Source organism: Chroicocephalus ridibundus, chromosome 10 (assembly GCF_963924245.1).
Source record: "Chroicocephalus ridibundus chromosome 10, bChrRid1.1, whole genome shotgun sequence".
NCBI classification, from domain to species: Eukaryota; Metazoa; Chordata; class Aves; order Charadriiformes; family Laridae; genus Chroicocephalus; species Chroicocephalus ridibundus.
The window spans coordinates 19,211,620-19,228,421 of record NC_086293.1 but is presented as its reverse complement, the minus strand read 5'-3'; the positions used below and the strand labels follow the sequence as shown (position 1 = coordinate 19,228,421).

Sequence of the window (16,802 nt, the reverse complement as noted above, 5' to 3'; positions counted from 1 at the left end):
CTTGTTTAGCATGTTGCAGTAGGGGTCGTTGCTGAAAATTTTTTAAAATGCCCGAGAAATGCTCAGTTTGCAAATATGGAGAATGTGTCCCTCATAAGAAATTGCAGAAGCCCAGGCCTCTTCTTTTCCTCCCTTTCTCCCCATCTCCCTTTATAAAAACAGCCAAACAAACTAAACCCCAACAGCCCAAAACCTGTATCATGGCTCTGTCAAAATTTATAGTTACCTACCTGGAAAAAAGATGTCTGGAACTAGAGGGTCCATTAATGTATCTGTCTGCAAAGGATGTTTACTTCTATCGTCTCGTGCCATTGGAACTTAAACTGGAGGCAAAGTGTGAGTTTTAATGAGCTGTTAGAGTATCTTTAGGGAATCACAGAATGGTTGAGGTCGGAAGACAGCTCTGGAGGTTATCTTATCCAACCCCTCTGGTTAAGCAGGACTACCTAGAGTGGTTGCCCAGGACTATGTCTAGATGGCTTTTAAGTATCCTGAAGGATAGAGATTGCAGAACCTCTCCGGGCAACATGTGCTAGTGCTGGGTCACCCTCACAGTAAAAAAAGTGTTTCCTGGTGTTCAGACAGACTCTCTTGTGTCTCGTTTTGCGCCCATTGGCTCTTGTCCTGTCCCGGAACTGGACACAGTACTCCTCCAGGTGTGGCCTTACCAAGGCTGAGGTAGAAGTGAAGGACCACCTCCCTTGACCTGCTGGCAATACTGCTCATAACGCATCCCAGGATACCATTAATCTGGTGTGTCTTGCCTGCCATATACAAGTGTACTTATGCCCTGATTTAAATGTGGATGTGTGACATTAGGCTCTGAATCAGCTTGAAGTGACACTTGATGCTGATGTTTCTAATTGAAATTCCTCTTGCTCTTTTATACAGATAAATCAGATGACAGCACAACCCATTCCAGCTTTGTCTTATGTAAAAACATGCTAAGTTTCATCATCCAAATCAGTACTGGCAGTAGGAATTAGTAACTGACATTAGAAGTGACCCAGCCAAAGAACTATGGGCTCTTACATGCTTCCTGTTTTAGCTGTAGGATGCTATTCTTAAATCCTACCTATGTACAACACCTATATACGTTCCTGAGCTCAGGTTGGTCTGGCAGGTATAGCTGTGTAGCTGAGTATATAAAACACCACGCCCTGCCAGTGTCACTGGTGGTTTCTACTGAGCTTCAGATCTTCTGTATTTTTCTTCTAAGTTGCTCTCTTTTGTATAACTAGTTCAGTTACAGTTGTTTCTTACTGTCTATCGCATGAGATACAGTACCTGACTGTGAGAGTGACTCCAATCTGTTTTATCCGAGACTGTAAATAGCTAAGAGGCAAAGGAAAAGCTTCTTACACTGCGTATCATCTGTAACTGCCCACATTAATTCTTCTTTTCTGTTCTAGTGCAAACTTGAGCAGGCCAGCTGTATACCACTGATGAAAAGCTAAGACCAACCCTTTTTTCCTTTGCATTGAAACAGATTGGAAGTGCTGCTGCAGTCAGTGGTCATTGATAGCCTTGTTGTGTGCTCAGATTTGGGACTGAAGCCTTGCTCTGTCCTCTGAGCATTTTTGTTCTTTGCTGCCCTTCCACCATAAAGTGTTCTAAAATGGTGGTGGATGTGCAAGTACAGGCTTGAGACTGGCCATGTAAGTATGCCCTGAGCGCAAACAATTGCGTCTTCCCCTTCTGTGTAATTCACTTATTTGTGTTGGAAGCTGTACTGAAGCTAAGCAGTATCTGTTAAGCCAATTAGTCTATTGGAGAAGGGCACTAGAGTTAGAACAGTTGGATCACGACGACTTTCTGTTCTTATGTTTCCTCTACGTGTGTAATTATTTTTGTGGCAACATATCTATATCTTAACGAGCTATGGTCTTGGAAGTTTCATGAGATTTTCGAAAAAATGTTTGTTATGATGCTATGGCAAAGATAGTGGAAGACAGATTCCCTAAAATGTGTATTTCATAACAAGAAAGTGTTGCTGTTCTAAGAGTTCCTGTGTCTCTATTAGTTACTGGTAAGATTAAAATAACTTGTGACATGTATAAGATCAGTTTGATGGTATAACAAGTAGTTGCTTGTATTGGACAGGTAACTGTTGCTTTTCTGTGTGTGTATGTACACACACTCACACACTCATAGGCTTTTCTCTGTATAAGTTGCTGATCACTGCCCCATTTGTCAGAAACTTACAGAAGAGTACAAGCTGAAAATACCTAGATGATTGGGCAAATATAATTTTATGTTACCATGGTTTGGCAAGGATTTGAAGCAAATGATGATGCTCTTAACTTAGGTGTTGTTTTTTTTCCTTAAAAAAAAAAAAGGGAACTATATTATTCACTCTAGAATAATTAGTCTGACATTGTAGGAAAGTGTCTTAAATCACTGAGCACACCTGTTAATTGAATTCTTTTATTCATGTGCTCTTACATGGTTAGCAATGCTTGAGTTTTAGATTTTTATAAATGCTTCGAGCTTCACTACACAATTTCAGTTGCACTGAAGTTCAGTTTTCTTTGTCCTCTTTTGTGTACAAGTTACATCTGCTTAAATATCTGTCATAATGAAAAATATGAGTGTTCTGTTTATCAATTTGTTGTCTCTCTGAAAATTATGTCTGAATATAAACAATATTTTGCTTATAAGTAGTTTAAGGTGCTAGTAAACTATATTAGATATGGATGGCATTGTAAAACTGTTTCGTGATAGTAAATATTTGATTTTTCAAGATACCTTTTATGTCCTGATACAGCATTATTTAAAGACGCTATCAGTCTCACTAGGACTTTATAATAAGCCTGCCAAGCAGCTGCCAAGTGCAGATAGCCAACATTTACATTCAGTGTTGTGGAATGGTAGCTGTGACATGATTCCAATTAAAAGCTTGGTTTGCACACTGCAGATGTCGTCTGAATATTAATGTGTACTACAGACAGAGCAGATGGATCTCTTTAAAATACAATACAGTGAATGTAAAATTAAGGCTGGGTTTCTGGTGGAAACTGAGAGGCAGTCAAAATTATTCTTTTTTTCTTTGTTTTTCATTGCCGAACCACAATATCTGTGCATTGTCATCATCATCTTTACATATAGGAGAAAATAAACTCTTCATTATACATCCAAATAAAAATACAGCATTATGCCTTTTTGAAGTTGTCTTAAATGCCAGATGTACCTAGGAAAGTATTGAGAACGTATATATTTGCTGTGCTTTAAAATATGCTCCTGCCTAAAGGACAGATATGAGGCAACAGATAATAGTTAAAATGTAGGATGCCTATGAGTTGTTTGAGGAGTTTTTCATGGAAAAAGGTGTGTGTATTTAAAGGGGATTTGAATATGTTATGTGAGGTGTGTAGGAAAAGTTCATCCTGAATAGGAGGGGTAGTATGAAACTGGAAATGAAGAAAGCGACAAGGACATCAGTGGTGTGCTGCCATGTAGTGTGTTGCAAACCCAAATATAGCTTTCAAAAAACAGCAGCAATCCAGCTGTGCAAGTGTGTGGATTAATTACTTAATATTTACTATGCTTATGTGGCAGTCCTTGAGATATAGAGTAAAGCCTTGGTAGTAGGAATATATTAAAAATCTTGGAAATAACAGGGTAACTGTGGGATTGAAACAGAGAGTAGAAGGGTTTCTATGTGAGTGGGAATTGTTAACTTTCTTCTTTTCTGCTGCAGTTGTGTTATCCTCTCAGGCAGAATGCAGGTGTGTGAGAAGGGAGCGAGTGGTTGAGTACAGGGGGAAGAGGTTATAGAAAAGGCAGGGACAGGAGGCATGAAATATGTAAATCCAGTACATTGTTTAACTCTCTAGTGTTGTTGCCATAGCTGTGGTGTGCTTGTTTTCTACCCTTTTTATACTTGATTTTACAATAGCATGTACCTGAGGCTGTGTAAACACTAAAGTCAGTGCCAGCATTTTCCACTTCATCCATGTTACTTTAACGAAGGTTTCCCCCCAGATCTACGTTTGCATTATGTTTGGCTATTGTAGTTATATTTCCTGGCTAATATTTCTCTCAAAGTTCCTGGCCTAGCTGTGAAGAAGAGGTTCCTGGCTTCAGCAAGGGTACTTATTTGATATATTCATACTTTCAAAGAAATTGGTTGTGTGCTATTTCTGACAATAATACTCATTTTCTGAGAATTTTTTTTTTTTTTTAAATCTAGACCACATTGAGACTGAGTAGAATCGCCCATGAGGTTTGGGAGAGGACAGCAGTGACTGGGTACTGTCAGAGTGAGGAAGGGCTGTGTCTAGACCTGACTCAAGCTGGTTTTGATGGTTTTGTCCCAGACCACATTGTAGGTGCCATTTCTGTTACGGAGGAGTGTAGAAATTGCCTGATGAATCTGACTTACCTGTCATGAGAAGCCTTCAGTGAGTTGTTGCTTTCATTAAAGTTTCCTTGCTACTGTTTAATGCATTCAGTTGTTTGGGATAATGGTGTGACTTTTAATTAGGCTTGTGAAAATAGAAAAACAAGTGATCTTGGCTGATAGCAGTGGCAGATCAGGAGTGATTGAGACTATGCTCTTTGGGGCAATGACTTAAGTATCTTATGTTTAGCAGTGTCTCTGTGCTGTGGTAAAATGAAAAATTTAATGATAATGAAATGTATAAAAATTTGTGTCAGGTTTATGTGGATTTTGTTTGTTTGATTGTTTTTAGCTTTGTTTACATTGCATTCATCTGTATACAGTTCGTTAATCTGTGGAAAGAGATTTCTGAAAGAACTGCAGTGGTAAATAATCAAAATGGAGTGGCTTACTAGACATAATTTCTAAATGAGTCACAAAAGTGTCATTTAACTATCTCCACGGTTTCCAAGTGTGCTTGGTGAAACTCATCTTTCTAAGTAAGCCAAAAGATGTTTAAGTGTTGTGAATTTGTAACATAGAGCAATGACTTTGCACCTTACAACCAATCAAAGGATAAAAATCTGGTCAAAAGTCTTTTAGGGTTTGATGTTTTAAAAAATATGAAGATGTGAAGTTAAGTCTTGTAAGTGTCTTAGAAATCAAAGCCATAGTAAAAAAACCAGTTGAAATGCAAAAGTATTGCTTTAAAAGAACTGTACTTGTCGGAGTCAAATGTTGCTTTTCAGAAGTCAGCTGACTTTCAGAAGTCAGCACTTCTGAAGTTTCTACCAAAAAGATTTCAGACATAATTTGTCTTCATTACATTTCAAAGATCTTAAATACCCTGAAGTATTAATCCTCCTGCCTAATATATCTGATTTCTGGCGGGATGGGAGTCTGGTAAATAAAGAGGTGAAGTGTGAAAGCAGGACTGCTGAGATAGAAGGCAAACGTCAAGAGACTTGGAAAAGGAAGAGTCTGTACTTGCTTTGCCACTGCACCTAGACATGAGGCTGAGTTGCCCATCTTTCTTGCTGATGAGGAAATGCCTCGTGCTTCCCTACGTAAGATGCAACTATCTTTTTTGTATGAAGCATTTGTTTTAAGGGAACTTGCAGTTATTTCTCCTTGATGTGATGTTTCTGATGCTCTGTGGTCTCATACTCATCTTTGACCCTTTCTTTTTTCATTGTCAGAGAATCCCTATGAAAGTCACTTATGAATATGTTCAGGATCTTTACTTTTTATCATCTGCTTAGTGTTCGGTTTGTAAGCCTAACGTCATTCTTGCTCTTAAAACTTTTGTGATATTACTAATGTGGCTCCTTTGCTTCCCTATCTCTGAAATGCCTTCCTCTTTAAGCTTGCTCCTAAAGCCCAAGCAAATTTCCCCTTTTCACTTATTATTTCTTGCTTTGCTGTACCCTCCAGTGTCTTGCCTATTCTGACAACACTTGGAAGATTTGTCAGTTGCTTCTTAACTCTCCTAGTTCTTTGCAGCATCCTTCCTTTTCTGTGCAGTGTATGATTTTGTCTTTCTAATCTTGAAAAAATTCCAAAGTCTTTCATTTCAGTCCCTGACAATCTCTGCTGTAGTATCAGCATACAGTTATGTCTTTAATCACTGTGAAATGTGTTTTTTCAGCTGAGATTGTACCTTAGCACTGGCAATTTGTCTAATTCCATGTCTGTAAAGCAAGTGCGTGCCTTCTTGCTATCTCTTTGATCTTCGTAATATAGATTACTCTCATAAAAAGTCAACGCCAAAAAAAAAGTGCTGTGTTTGGCTAGATCTCTGAAACGTGTCAGCAAGAAATAGGAGAGGGTTATGTGGGTCGTGCCATTGCGATGTCAGATAATATGGAGTGCTGCTTGATAGGTATTCATTCTCCTGTACTTAGGCTTCACTCTGGCTGTATTAACTCCTGAATTTTCAGAGCAGAGTTCAGTGCATAACAGGGTTGTGGTCCTTTTTTGGTACTGAATTAATATCTGCTGAGAAACATAATAAAAATTGTACCATGCATGAGTGTTCAAATTCAGCTGTGGAATGAAAATATTGAAATAGTGATTCCTTCTCATAAAGTGTCTTCAATTATTTTTTTAAAAAAACAACAACCAAACCAATGTACAAAACCCCTCCTCTTTTAACATCTTAGTGAAGAAATGCTATTCTAACTGGAGGTTCCCCCAAATTTCTTTGTGAGTCAAGTAAAGATTTATCTTTCTTGAATTTATCAGCTGTTTAAAGTTTGTCCATTCCAGAGCGCATATTAATTTTTCTTCTGTTTTGGAAAAAAGAAGAGCCAACCCAAAATATCACAACAGCTTTAATAACTTTGTAAAACATCTTTTTTTAACTAACATAGATGCCTTGCTTGTTGACTCAACTTTTTCCTTCAGAAGTAGTTATTACATTCTTTCTATCAGAGGGGTTCTAAAATCTCTGAAAGCAAGGATCACGGGCTCCTTTAAGGTGAGGCTTCCAGACAGTGTTTTTCCATTTTATGTCAGTAATTTTTAAATCCAAATAAAAAAAATCAATTAAATTGAAGACCAGGATGTGTTGCTACTTTGTTTTTATATTTTATTATCTCTTGCTACTGCTGAGAGCTATTTTTAAATACTGGGAATGAAAAGGTATCTATGCCTCTATTATTTCTCCTGTAGCAGAGGGGAAAACAGTGTTTAATATTAATGTAATTTTTCTTGTTGTTTTCCAGATTAATGGATGTAAAAAGTCTCTTATAGAAAAGTAAGGAGTGTGTGTGTATGCAGACAATCCTACACCATGGTTTCCATTTTTCTACCTTTTTTTTTTTAACGTTTCATGTTCCCTCTCTTCCTCCTCTGAAAGAACTCGCTTCCTCCCTAGGGTTCCCTGACCTTTTGTCTTTCTCCGAATATCTGGCATGCTTCAACTGACACCATCAGAATCTCTCCCGCCTGTCTGTAGGCAGGTTCTGAGTTTCCATCCTCTTCTGGGGGGAAGGAAATAGAAGGAAAAAGAAAATTGGCACCTGTTAAACTCTTGGCCATTTTTGTCTGTTTTGCTCTTCTGAAAGAAATGTTGACGTGTGGATGGTTAGGTTCCAGAACTGCCTCTGAAAAAATTGTAGTAGTTTGTACCCCCACTCACACTCCCCCACCTTATCAAGCAGAGAAATCATGGATACATAACCGTTGTATTAGTAATAGTCACAGGGAACACCATTATTTTACTTACTAGTTGAAAAACAAGTTCAGATATGCATTTATTAAAGTATGATTGCATATCTGATGATGACAGTCTTGTTTCTGCTGTAGCATTACTTTTTAATAGGAATCCTAAAAAGTTCATACTTGAATCTTTAAATGGTTCATATTCATGTAAGTCCATTAGCATCTTGCTGTGTAGAAAAAGTTTGACAGCTGTAGTCTAGCACTTCCTTATCGTAACTTGATATAACATTCCATAGAGACAGTCACGCCTCAGATTTATACTCCACTCTGCTTCTGGTATTTCAGCTTTAATAGTTTATAGTGTCAGCTCACATGTTGTTTGGATAATCTTAATTGACTTGTTAAATAAGAACAGTTTACATTCTGTTTCTCTTTTTTTTTCTCTGTTCACATAGGATGGCTTTGTACCACGATTCGATGGGAAGGGACTGTAGAAATCACTGATTTCTGCTAATTTGTTATAATAAAGCTGGTATTTTGTGCCTATGCTCCATGAACTCCGAGTACTATACTACCAAATTTATGCAACCTGTTATAAACTTCACTCTTATCTTTCATCAGGAAACCTTCAAAGAATTTTTGAGTTGATTAGAACATTAACACGAAAGATCTGTATTAAATTTTTGTGTGCACACTAGCTTAACTTAGTCTGCTGCTATAAATTGTATCCAGTATCAGAAACAATGAGCATGTTTTCCCCCCCACCCACCCCCCCCCTCTTTTGTAATTAAGAAGTGTTCGCAGGTCCTAGTAAAAATCAGAGTACCTGTGGAGGAAGAGAAAGAAAGTTTTCAAGGTATCTAGTACAGAGTGGTAACATCTAGTACTCTAAGCTCATGCCTGGAATTCCAGTTCTTCGTTTGTCCCTGAATTTTTCCTGTGACCCTGAACTGATCTTTTGGGTTTTATTTATCCTTTCTGTAAGAATTTAATGTTCTCAGTATATGTAAGAAGAGGATAGCAATAGGTAGGAGAAAGATTGTTGTAATTTTTCTGTTTGTTTCAAGCTTTAGTGTTTTCTGTAACCATACAATACTTATGAGTAGTATAGAGAAATGACTTACACTATTATGGTAGTAGTGTAACTTTTAAAAAGCCTGCTGGTGTTTTTTACTAGTCACTTTTCAGTACACTGACAAAGAAAGTGATCCCACGCACTGTAGGAAAAGCATTCTCTTAGATATGATTTGTAAAGTTGGAGAATGATTTTTACTGTCTCACTTGTTTGGCTTAAATACTTTAATTGTTTGTTTGGTTTTGAAAGCAGGGGTAAAAAATGGTAATATCTATGTCCTTGTTGTTTTTTTTTACTTTTTCACCTGTGGGGCTGAGTTTTAACACTGGCCTATAACCATAGCTAGAACTCTCGTAAGTTAAGCATGCTGAGCTGAAATCCAGCATCAGATATTTCAAAGAAAACCTCCATGCCAAAGCAAACTGAAGAATATTGGAGAAATTCCCGTTTTTTCACTTTTCAAAAGTATTTAAAAATAATTAAAAAAATAATAATCTATGTTTGAGGTTAGTGGTTCCCAGCATTATCACATACCAGTCTCTGTTTTTGAAATTTATATCCCTAATTTTTCAAGTGAGAAAATGAAATTGAGTGGAGCCACTAACAAGTAGTAGGATGCATGGCAGTAGGGCTGTTTGATATAAGGTACATTTGACAATTTAACTAACATAATGTACAGTATTGATTCATTTATACAAATGATTCAAATAATTTTTATTAAATAAATGGAATGACATACCTTTACTTTGAGGAAGAAAGGTTGTGCAGTCTTTTATTAGCAAATATGTACGTGACTAATTTTTGCTGAGTTAGCTGATTGAGGGCAGTATAAAATGGTTTTGAAATTGGGAAGCTTTTGAAATTGAGCACCTTTATAACATTGTTTCTTCTTTGAGTGTTTGTGGTACATGTGTGTTGTTCATATATATATGAATGAATGACCACTATTTTGTTGTTGGGTTTTTTTTTATTTTTCCCCAGTACAAAAAAAGGGAAATGATAAGTGAGGTTAAGTGATACTGACATGAAGTTGATAACTACTTATTTAATAAGTATTTGATTTTAAACTAGAGAACTGGCTCGTTCTAGAAATTGCAATTGTAAATAAAAAATAATCCTACAGCCAGAAACCTGTAATTTTTGTAATCTGAATCAGCCCCTGTTAAGTGTTCCTATCTAGTGCTTAATTCAGGCTGTGCCTCAGGACGCTATGGAAAACATGCACATGCTCAGCAGACGTTTCTGACTTTTCTTAAAACAGTGGAGTAGGATTGCTGTCCTGAGTTAGTTCTGGCAAAACTTGCCAATGTGATCTTCCTTTCCACTGCTGGTGTCACTTGCCTTTGGCTGCCAGGGAGGAAATTGGGCTGTTTTGGTCTCTTCTGGTACAATGGTTTAATTTACCTCAGTTTCTGTTGTGTTTACCCAATTACTGGGTCTTGGCTCCCACAAGCCAAGTAAAAGCAGGGACTGTGCCAAAGGTATGAGACATTTTGAACTTGAATATTGCTGCACCTGAGGTTTTTACATAATGGAGAGTCTGCAATACAATCATCTCACAGCAAAACCTTTTAATCTCATCACAATTTCAGCAATTAACGTATAACTGACCTGAGACATGGCCCATTGTTGTGCTGGAGGAAAATTCTAAATGTGGGTCCAAAAAAAATTATTTGCTTCCTGTTTCAAAGCAGCAATTTCTTTATATAGATGAAAATACCAGCTCTTCTGAGTGATACCAGGTTGGTGTGCTGGTATCTGTGAAATTCTTATTACAATGTAGGCAGAGATGTGCTCTGATGGCTCTGCTGGTGTAAGAGGTTACTGTTAGTGCACCTAACGCTATTGCTTTAAATTAGACGGCCTTTAGTGTTCAGTCTAGAAAATAGTCTGGGTTAACAGTAAATGTGTTATTCCCTTCCACCCAATCTAATTTTTTGGAATCTGTCTGCAGGCTGATCTATGTGTATGTAGGACCTTCATGAGTTGTTCTCTCGGCAGTGCTTGATGCCAGGCTTTTGTCTGTGTACTTCTCATGACAAAACGCAAGGGTGCCATAGGAGTGGATATACTGTCTGTGCAATACTGAAAATGGTCATAAACAAAGAGAGCTTTTCATTGGTAAGCCAGAACAAAAGAAAATGCTAATCTTCTGTAGTAGGAAATGTCAGATTGTATCTCTTTAGCATAAAAATAGTCATCTTCTGACAACATATAAAAGTGAACCTGAAATGTTATACATGTTAAAACTGTCACTGGTGTAAGAAAAGCAAACTATCATTTTAATCTTAAAAGCTTTGTGGAGGCAGAATAATAGTGCTCTCTTAACTGTCCTTAAAAGGTTATGGGTTTTTTCCTCATTTTTAACACTGTGGAAAACTTGATGCTGTTTTGATGACACTGAACCCTGCTATGGGATAAAATAATCAAGATTCTAGAAGAAGCCATAGTCTTTGAAAAGTGGATTTTTTCCTATGGTACCCAAAGTATGTCAGAGTTTTACATAGTACATTAGTTGTGTTCAAAGACGTTAAAATGTTATTCTTAAAGATGAGTAAGAAATGGATGTGGTAGTCAAAAAGTGGAGAAGAAAGTGTGCATGGGCAAGACAGTGCCTGAAACAAAATCATGTATTTACTAATGGTGCTGATTAAAAGTATATAAGACTAGTTAATCATTTAATTGAAACCGTTATGACCTAGATGAGGTGCTTTTACTGAAAACTTATCATATTATTTATTTCTCTTATAATAAATCACTTTGTAGAGGGAATCAATTGCATTGGTTTTGGTCCCCTTATTCTTCAGTATCTTAGAACTGGTAGACATTTGTCTATGTCTCTAGATAAGTAGTATTGAGTTTTCCTGTTTCTTAAGATCCAAATTTGAGTCCCAACTTTGAGTAGTTACCCAGTAAACTAGCTCAATAAGCTAAAGGTAAGAATGAATGTACTGTTGCAGGGCGATTAATGTCTAGAGCAGTATTCTGTTGCCACTGGTGGCCACAGGCAGGCCCACAAGGAGAAGTTAAGAACAAAGCAAAATGTATGAACATTTTCGTTTCAGGGAGTTGCATGGGTTTGTTGTTTGTTTAATAAACCAGAATGGATCTCTGTTCCAAATGCCTGTCTTCCCTTAAGGTGATATAAACTTCTTGCATCCATGGTGTCCTTTGACAAGTGAAATACATGCTGCCCGTATTTGCAGGAAGGGTTGCTGCTGTCAAAAATTGCTTAAGGGTTTGAAAAGGCTTAAAAAAAATACCTTGCTTTTAATCCTTAGCTTCCTTTTGAGCTGAGTATTGTCTCCTTGTTGATAGATTTGGCTGAAAACTGTGGAGTTAGCCTGAATGTTTTCCCCTACAACCTCTTCTTTCTTGTGATTTCCTTTATCATTATAAAATAGTACACAATAATAATTTTTATATTTTTTCCCTGGTATTATTCTGTTATGTGTTTTAATATAGACACAGGGTAGTTGTAAGTGCTCAAAAGAAGCTGAGTTCTTGTGTATTTGCTTAAGAAAGCATTGTTCTTCATATTCTGGTGGTGCTGAGATACTTGCGAGTTTCTAACTTCTAAGAAATTATGGGATCATTAAGATTTTGGTAGCATGTGTTTAATAAATCTGGCTCTGTGATGCACATGCTTTGATGTGGTATAAAGGCTCATCTAATTAAGTTTAAAGAATGGAATAGAAAGGTCACTGGTTGTATCAGGAAAAGTGCAATTATCTGTTGAGGGGAAGAGGAATGGGAAAGCATGAAGCATTCAGAATAAAATTATTTTGGCTGTTAGTGGTGAAGGGGAGCATGGTGTTTTGGTTTTGATCTGGGTGAAGTTTTACAGGTTGATTGTTTTTTGTGTTGAGACCGAAGCAACTCACAAAGGCAGTAGCCGGAATACAGTGAAAGGAGGACAGAATACTGCTTACTAAAGGTTGGCTTAATGTCAAAATGTATATGAATAGTGAAATTTCATCCCAAATTAGAGATAAAGTTTAAATACCTGGTATACCTAACAGCATGAACAAAGAAGCAATGAAACACGGGACCCTCCATCTCAGAATTTTTCAATTTAAATCTGTGCCCTTATGGGAGATAGTCTTGGTCAAGGACAGATGAGTGGAGTGAGTTACGGGAGCACTGCCTGAACAGTTACATGACTTGTGTTGTGTAGGAGTGTAGAATGGTTTAGTTACTAAATTCCATCAGCTTTTGATCCGTGTTACGTAGCTATACCTAACTTAAAGTGCTTGAATGTTCTGTAATAATGCTAAGTAAAGTGGGCTGGGAATTGATGGTAGGTTAAGATTGGGTAACCTCTGTAGAGGTATATTTTTTTTCAGAATTGGTTACAAAAAAAACCCCAAAGCTACTTACCCTCCATCTTAGCATGTAACGACCTTCCGAAATACCAAATTTTAACTTTGAATAAACACTTATGGGTTGGCAAGTAAGTGGATGAAAGCTTTATATTGAAGCTTCTTTTTAAAAAAGAGATTTGAATGGGATTTGTGTAGTAAAAATATAATGATTATTCAAGGTGATTGATTTGAATTTGTAATAATAAATAACATTTGTAATTTTGATTTGTTTATTTTGCAGCTCCAGTTGTTAACCGATACAACAGAAGAGTATCAGGTATGATTTCCTTTTAAGAATTTAATGTTTCTGAAAAAGTTTTGAAATGTATACTTGACTAAAGGAATTACATTAAATTGCAGCCCTTACTCTTTATCACTGCCTTATTTCTCATAATTCTTGCAGGTTTGGGTTGGTTTGTTGTTTGTTTTCTTTTTTTTAATATAAAGAGAATTGTTTCTTAATTCACTGTAGAAACCAATGGGCAACTCATTGAGAATAGTTTAGGAAACAGTTCTGTGGGTGATCACAGACTGTTAAAGCAACTTCAGCAATAGTAATGATTCTGTCCAGAAGAACTTCCCAGAACTTTTATGCAACATAATAATTATGGCAAAGGCTTGCTTTACGGTGAATTGAAAAAGTGGCAGCTTCTTTCTGCTGGAACACATCTCCTAATCATCCATGTTGCTAAGAATTGTCTCTCTAGTTAGAATACAGAAATATGGGGGTGGATGGTGTCTCCTCTTTTTGTTGTTTTTAGCCCCTTGCTTGTGCAACTGGTATTTAAAATTGTAGGATTTGTGGCTGTTCTGGAGACACAGATCATACTTTTTGTTTGTTTGTTTGTTTTTCTATCTTAACCAATATTAAATGCTTTAATAAGTAGCTGTTATTCCCAACAAATTATTTTTAAAGTTGTTTTTGAACAGTATCACGTGCACAAAATGTTACGTGTAGATGAGAAGGTATTGTATTATTTTTTTCATTTGAGGTGCAATGTGGATTGCTTTGCATAGGTTACCTTTTTTCTTCAAATATTTAATTGTGACATTTAGCTGGTCTAGAAAGTTACTATGGTTCTGATTTGAAAAATTTCTTTGTAAAAATGCCAGCTTGTCAGTGTTTTCTCTCTAGTTTTCAGTTCAAGTCTACTCAGTTTGTAGCTTGTGTATATTATCTGATATGTTATTTGGTATAGTTATGGTGAGGCACTGTTGATAATATCTATAGTCTATAAATATATATGAGATAAATACATATTTAATTTTATGTGCAAAATGTCCTTATATCCATGCAGTTCAGTTACTTGACTACTAGTTGCTTGGGTATGATTAAGGGTATTTATGCATACATATAAAAATTGTGAGTCTAATGAGAAGTTCATAACTCTTAAAAATTGGCAGTGCTGTTAGTTTTGGTATATTATTACAGGAGAAATTTAGGCAAGACAGAACTACCTTGAATGATCAAGTTTGATAGTAAACATTGGAAGTCATACGTTGTAGAGTATCTTAATGTGGAGAGTCCCAAGACATTTTCATTTCTCTGCTAATTAAACTAATCCAACCTGGAACCTGCTGACAGAGTAAAACCTTACAAATGAGAAGTGAATACATCTCAGATTTAATTTTAAATAAAGGCTAAATTTTTCCCGACATTAAAAAGTTGAGCCTTAATCAGAGAGTAGTTGTAATCTTTTTGAATCTTTAATACTGAAATATAATATTGGTGCACTCATAGTACTGAGCAACTTTTAGTTAAACAACAGGTTCCTTCATTGGAGGGGTCTAAAGGTTAATGTGAACAACTAGACAGCAAACGTAAAATTGAATTGCGAACTTATGCAATTAGATTAAGGAGGACTGTTTAGATGCTTAATAGCACTGTTGCTCCAGGAAGAGCTAGAATAATTCAGAGTTTACAGTATATGTTAGAATTCTCATGGAGACAAAAATTAATAGAATATGTATATTTTACTATTGTGTGTTAAGTATTTTTTTGTGGAAAGTATTTTTTCTCCACTTCATATATATACACTGTACAGGTCATGATCAGTGTGGAATTTGTAAAAATGTGAAAGAGATGCAAACAGTGTCTATGCATATACAAGGAGACTCCCTTTTCCTTCTCTTGGCAGGAAAAGTACGGGAAACCTACTGGTTTGGGGTGAGGGGATTGTTTGGTTAGGTTTTTTCCACTCTCTACCTGCTGTGTCTGTCAAGAATTTACCCAAATAGGAATGAGCCTGGCAGGGTTCTCCAAGGTTGTTGAACTCAGCCCCCTGCTATCACAGGCGACCACATTTTATAATCCTTTGCATAAAACGAATGGCTGATTTGTTGGTTTTGGTGCTCTGGATTTGATTGGGTTTCCTTGTTAGATGCGTTAGATTTTAAAAAACCTCTTCATTCTGCAATTTTTATAGGATTTCTTTTTTCTTTATAAAACAAACCAACATTGCATTATGTATTACTCAGAACAGTATTGAAGTATATCTGTTTTTAACTTATTAAGTGAAGCAGAACAAACCACGGAGAAGAAAAGCTGACAGACAATTTTTTTGTAATTGCATTTAGTGTATTCTTTTCAGGTTTTCTATTCAGAAGAACTTCCTGGTAGTCTGTGTTGAACACTGTCAGTCCTACCAGCTATTGTCATGTTTCCAGTGCAGTGTATGTTGTTGTAAGGGGAGTAAAGAGCAGAGCTAAATTGTTTGCTGGTATCAAGATTTACATGCACAAAATTGTAGTTTTACAGTATTCTGTAAGAACCAAATAGGAGAAGAATGTAAAAACTAACTGGACATGCTGAAGAAAAGACTTAAAATTCAAGCAAGAATTTTTCTTATAAGCATTTGGCTGTCGAAGGAATTGTGGCATTGCTCTCATTGTTCAGGAGGTCAAGAATGACAGTGAGAAAAAAATACTATTCTAATTAAGGGAAAAGATGATAATTATCTACATTATACATACAGTTTAGGACTGGCTAATAATTGTTCTAGTAAACGATTCAACTGGGTACATGTTCTTGGAGACTAACAATTGTTTATGACTCTCTTACACATAGCGGTTACAGAATCTCTCTTATTAATGTCCTCAATATTTGGAGTGTTTACTCCTGGTCAGTTGGGCTTAGCTGCCTAAAGATAACAGGATGATCGTGATTCCCTTGGTGCATTAATGCGAATTCTGAGGATACATAAACCCCTAGAAAAAACCTGTTGTAATGACTACTGAATTTTCATTTAGGTGTTTATTTTTAGTTATGAAACATCTAAACCTGGGGCTCTTGACTGTACTGGCAAATATTGCTTTAATGATTGTAAATATTTAGCTGTCATTCTTTAAGACTTACTCAAAATATGAGATTTCTGACACATGGCAAGAATTGGTCAGGAAGTTTATTTTTGTGCTTTTTGAAAACTTGGAGCGAATTAGTTTACTTCTAGCTTATCCAGTAGCTCAGTAAAATACTTCAACAAATCAGGATTTAAGAAAACCGCTTGACAAATGGTAATCTATTAGAAAGGTCAAGCTGACCTTGTACATTAAAACATATCTTGTTTATGTTCTTTTTGTCCAGAAGAACAAATTTTGTTTCTACATTTCTCAAATCATTGACTAAAAGTGATGATGCCGCTTTCATACCCTGTAAGTGATAGTAGCACATTCTCACATACTATTCCATCTTTCTTGTTACTGCGAACACGGGGATTCACTCTGCTCACTTATGCTCCCCATTTCTGCAACATTTGCTACTTATTCATCTCCGAGGCTGATGTGTTACCCGAGGGGGAAGGGACAGTGTTGGTTTGCT

The 16,802-nt window shown here is 36.4% G+C and overlaps 1 protein-coding gene across 1 annotated transcript in view; it reads left to right on the top strand.

Annotated features, from left to right (window-relative positions):
- Positions 1-16,802, top strand: part of PRKAR2A (protein kinase cAMP-dependent type II regulatory subunit alpha) — a 63,704-nt gene that overhangs the window by 11,901 nt on the left and 35,001 nt on the right. The window contains exon 2 of the mRNA XM_063348262.1: positions 13,227-13,262. Within this exon, the coding sequence (XP_063204332.1) occupies positions 13,227-13,262 (36 nt within the window). The remainder of the gene's footprint in view (positions 1-13,226; positions 13,263-16,802) is intronic.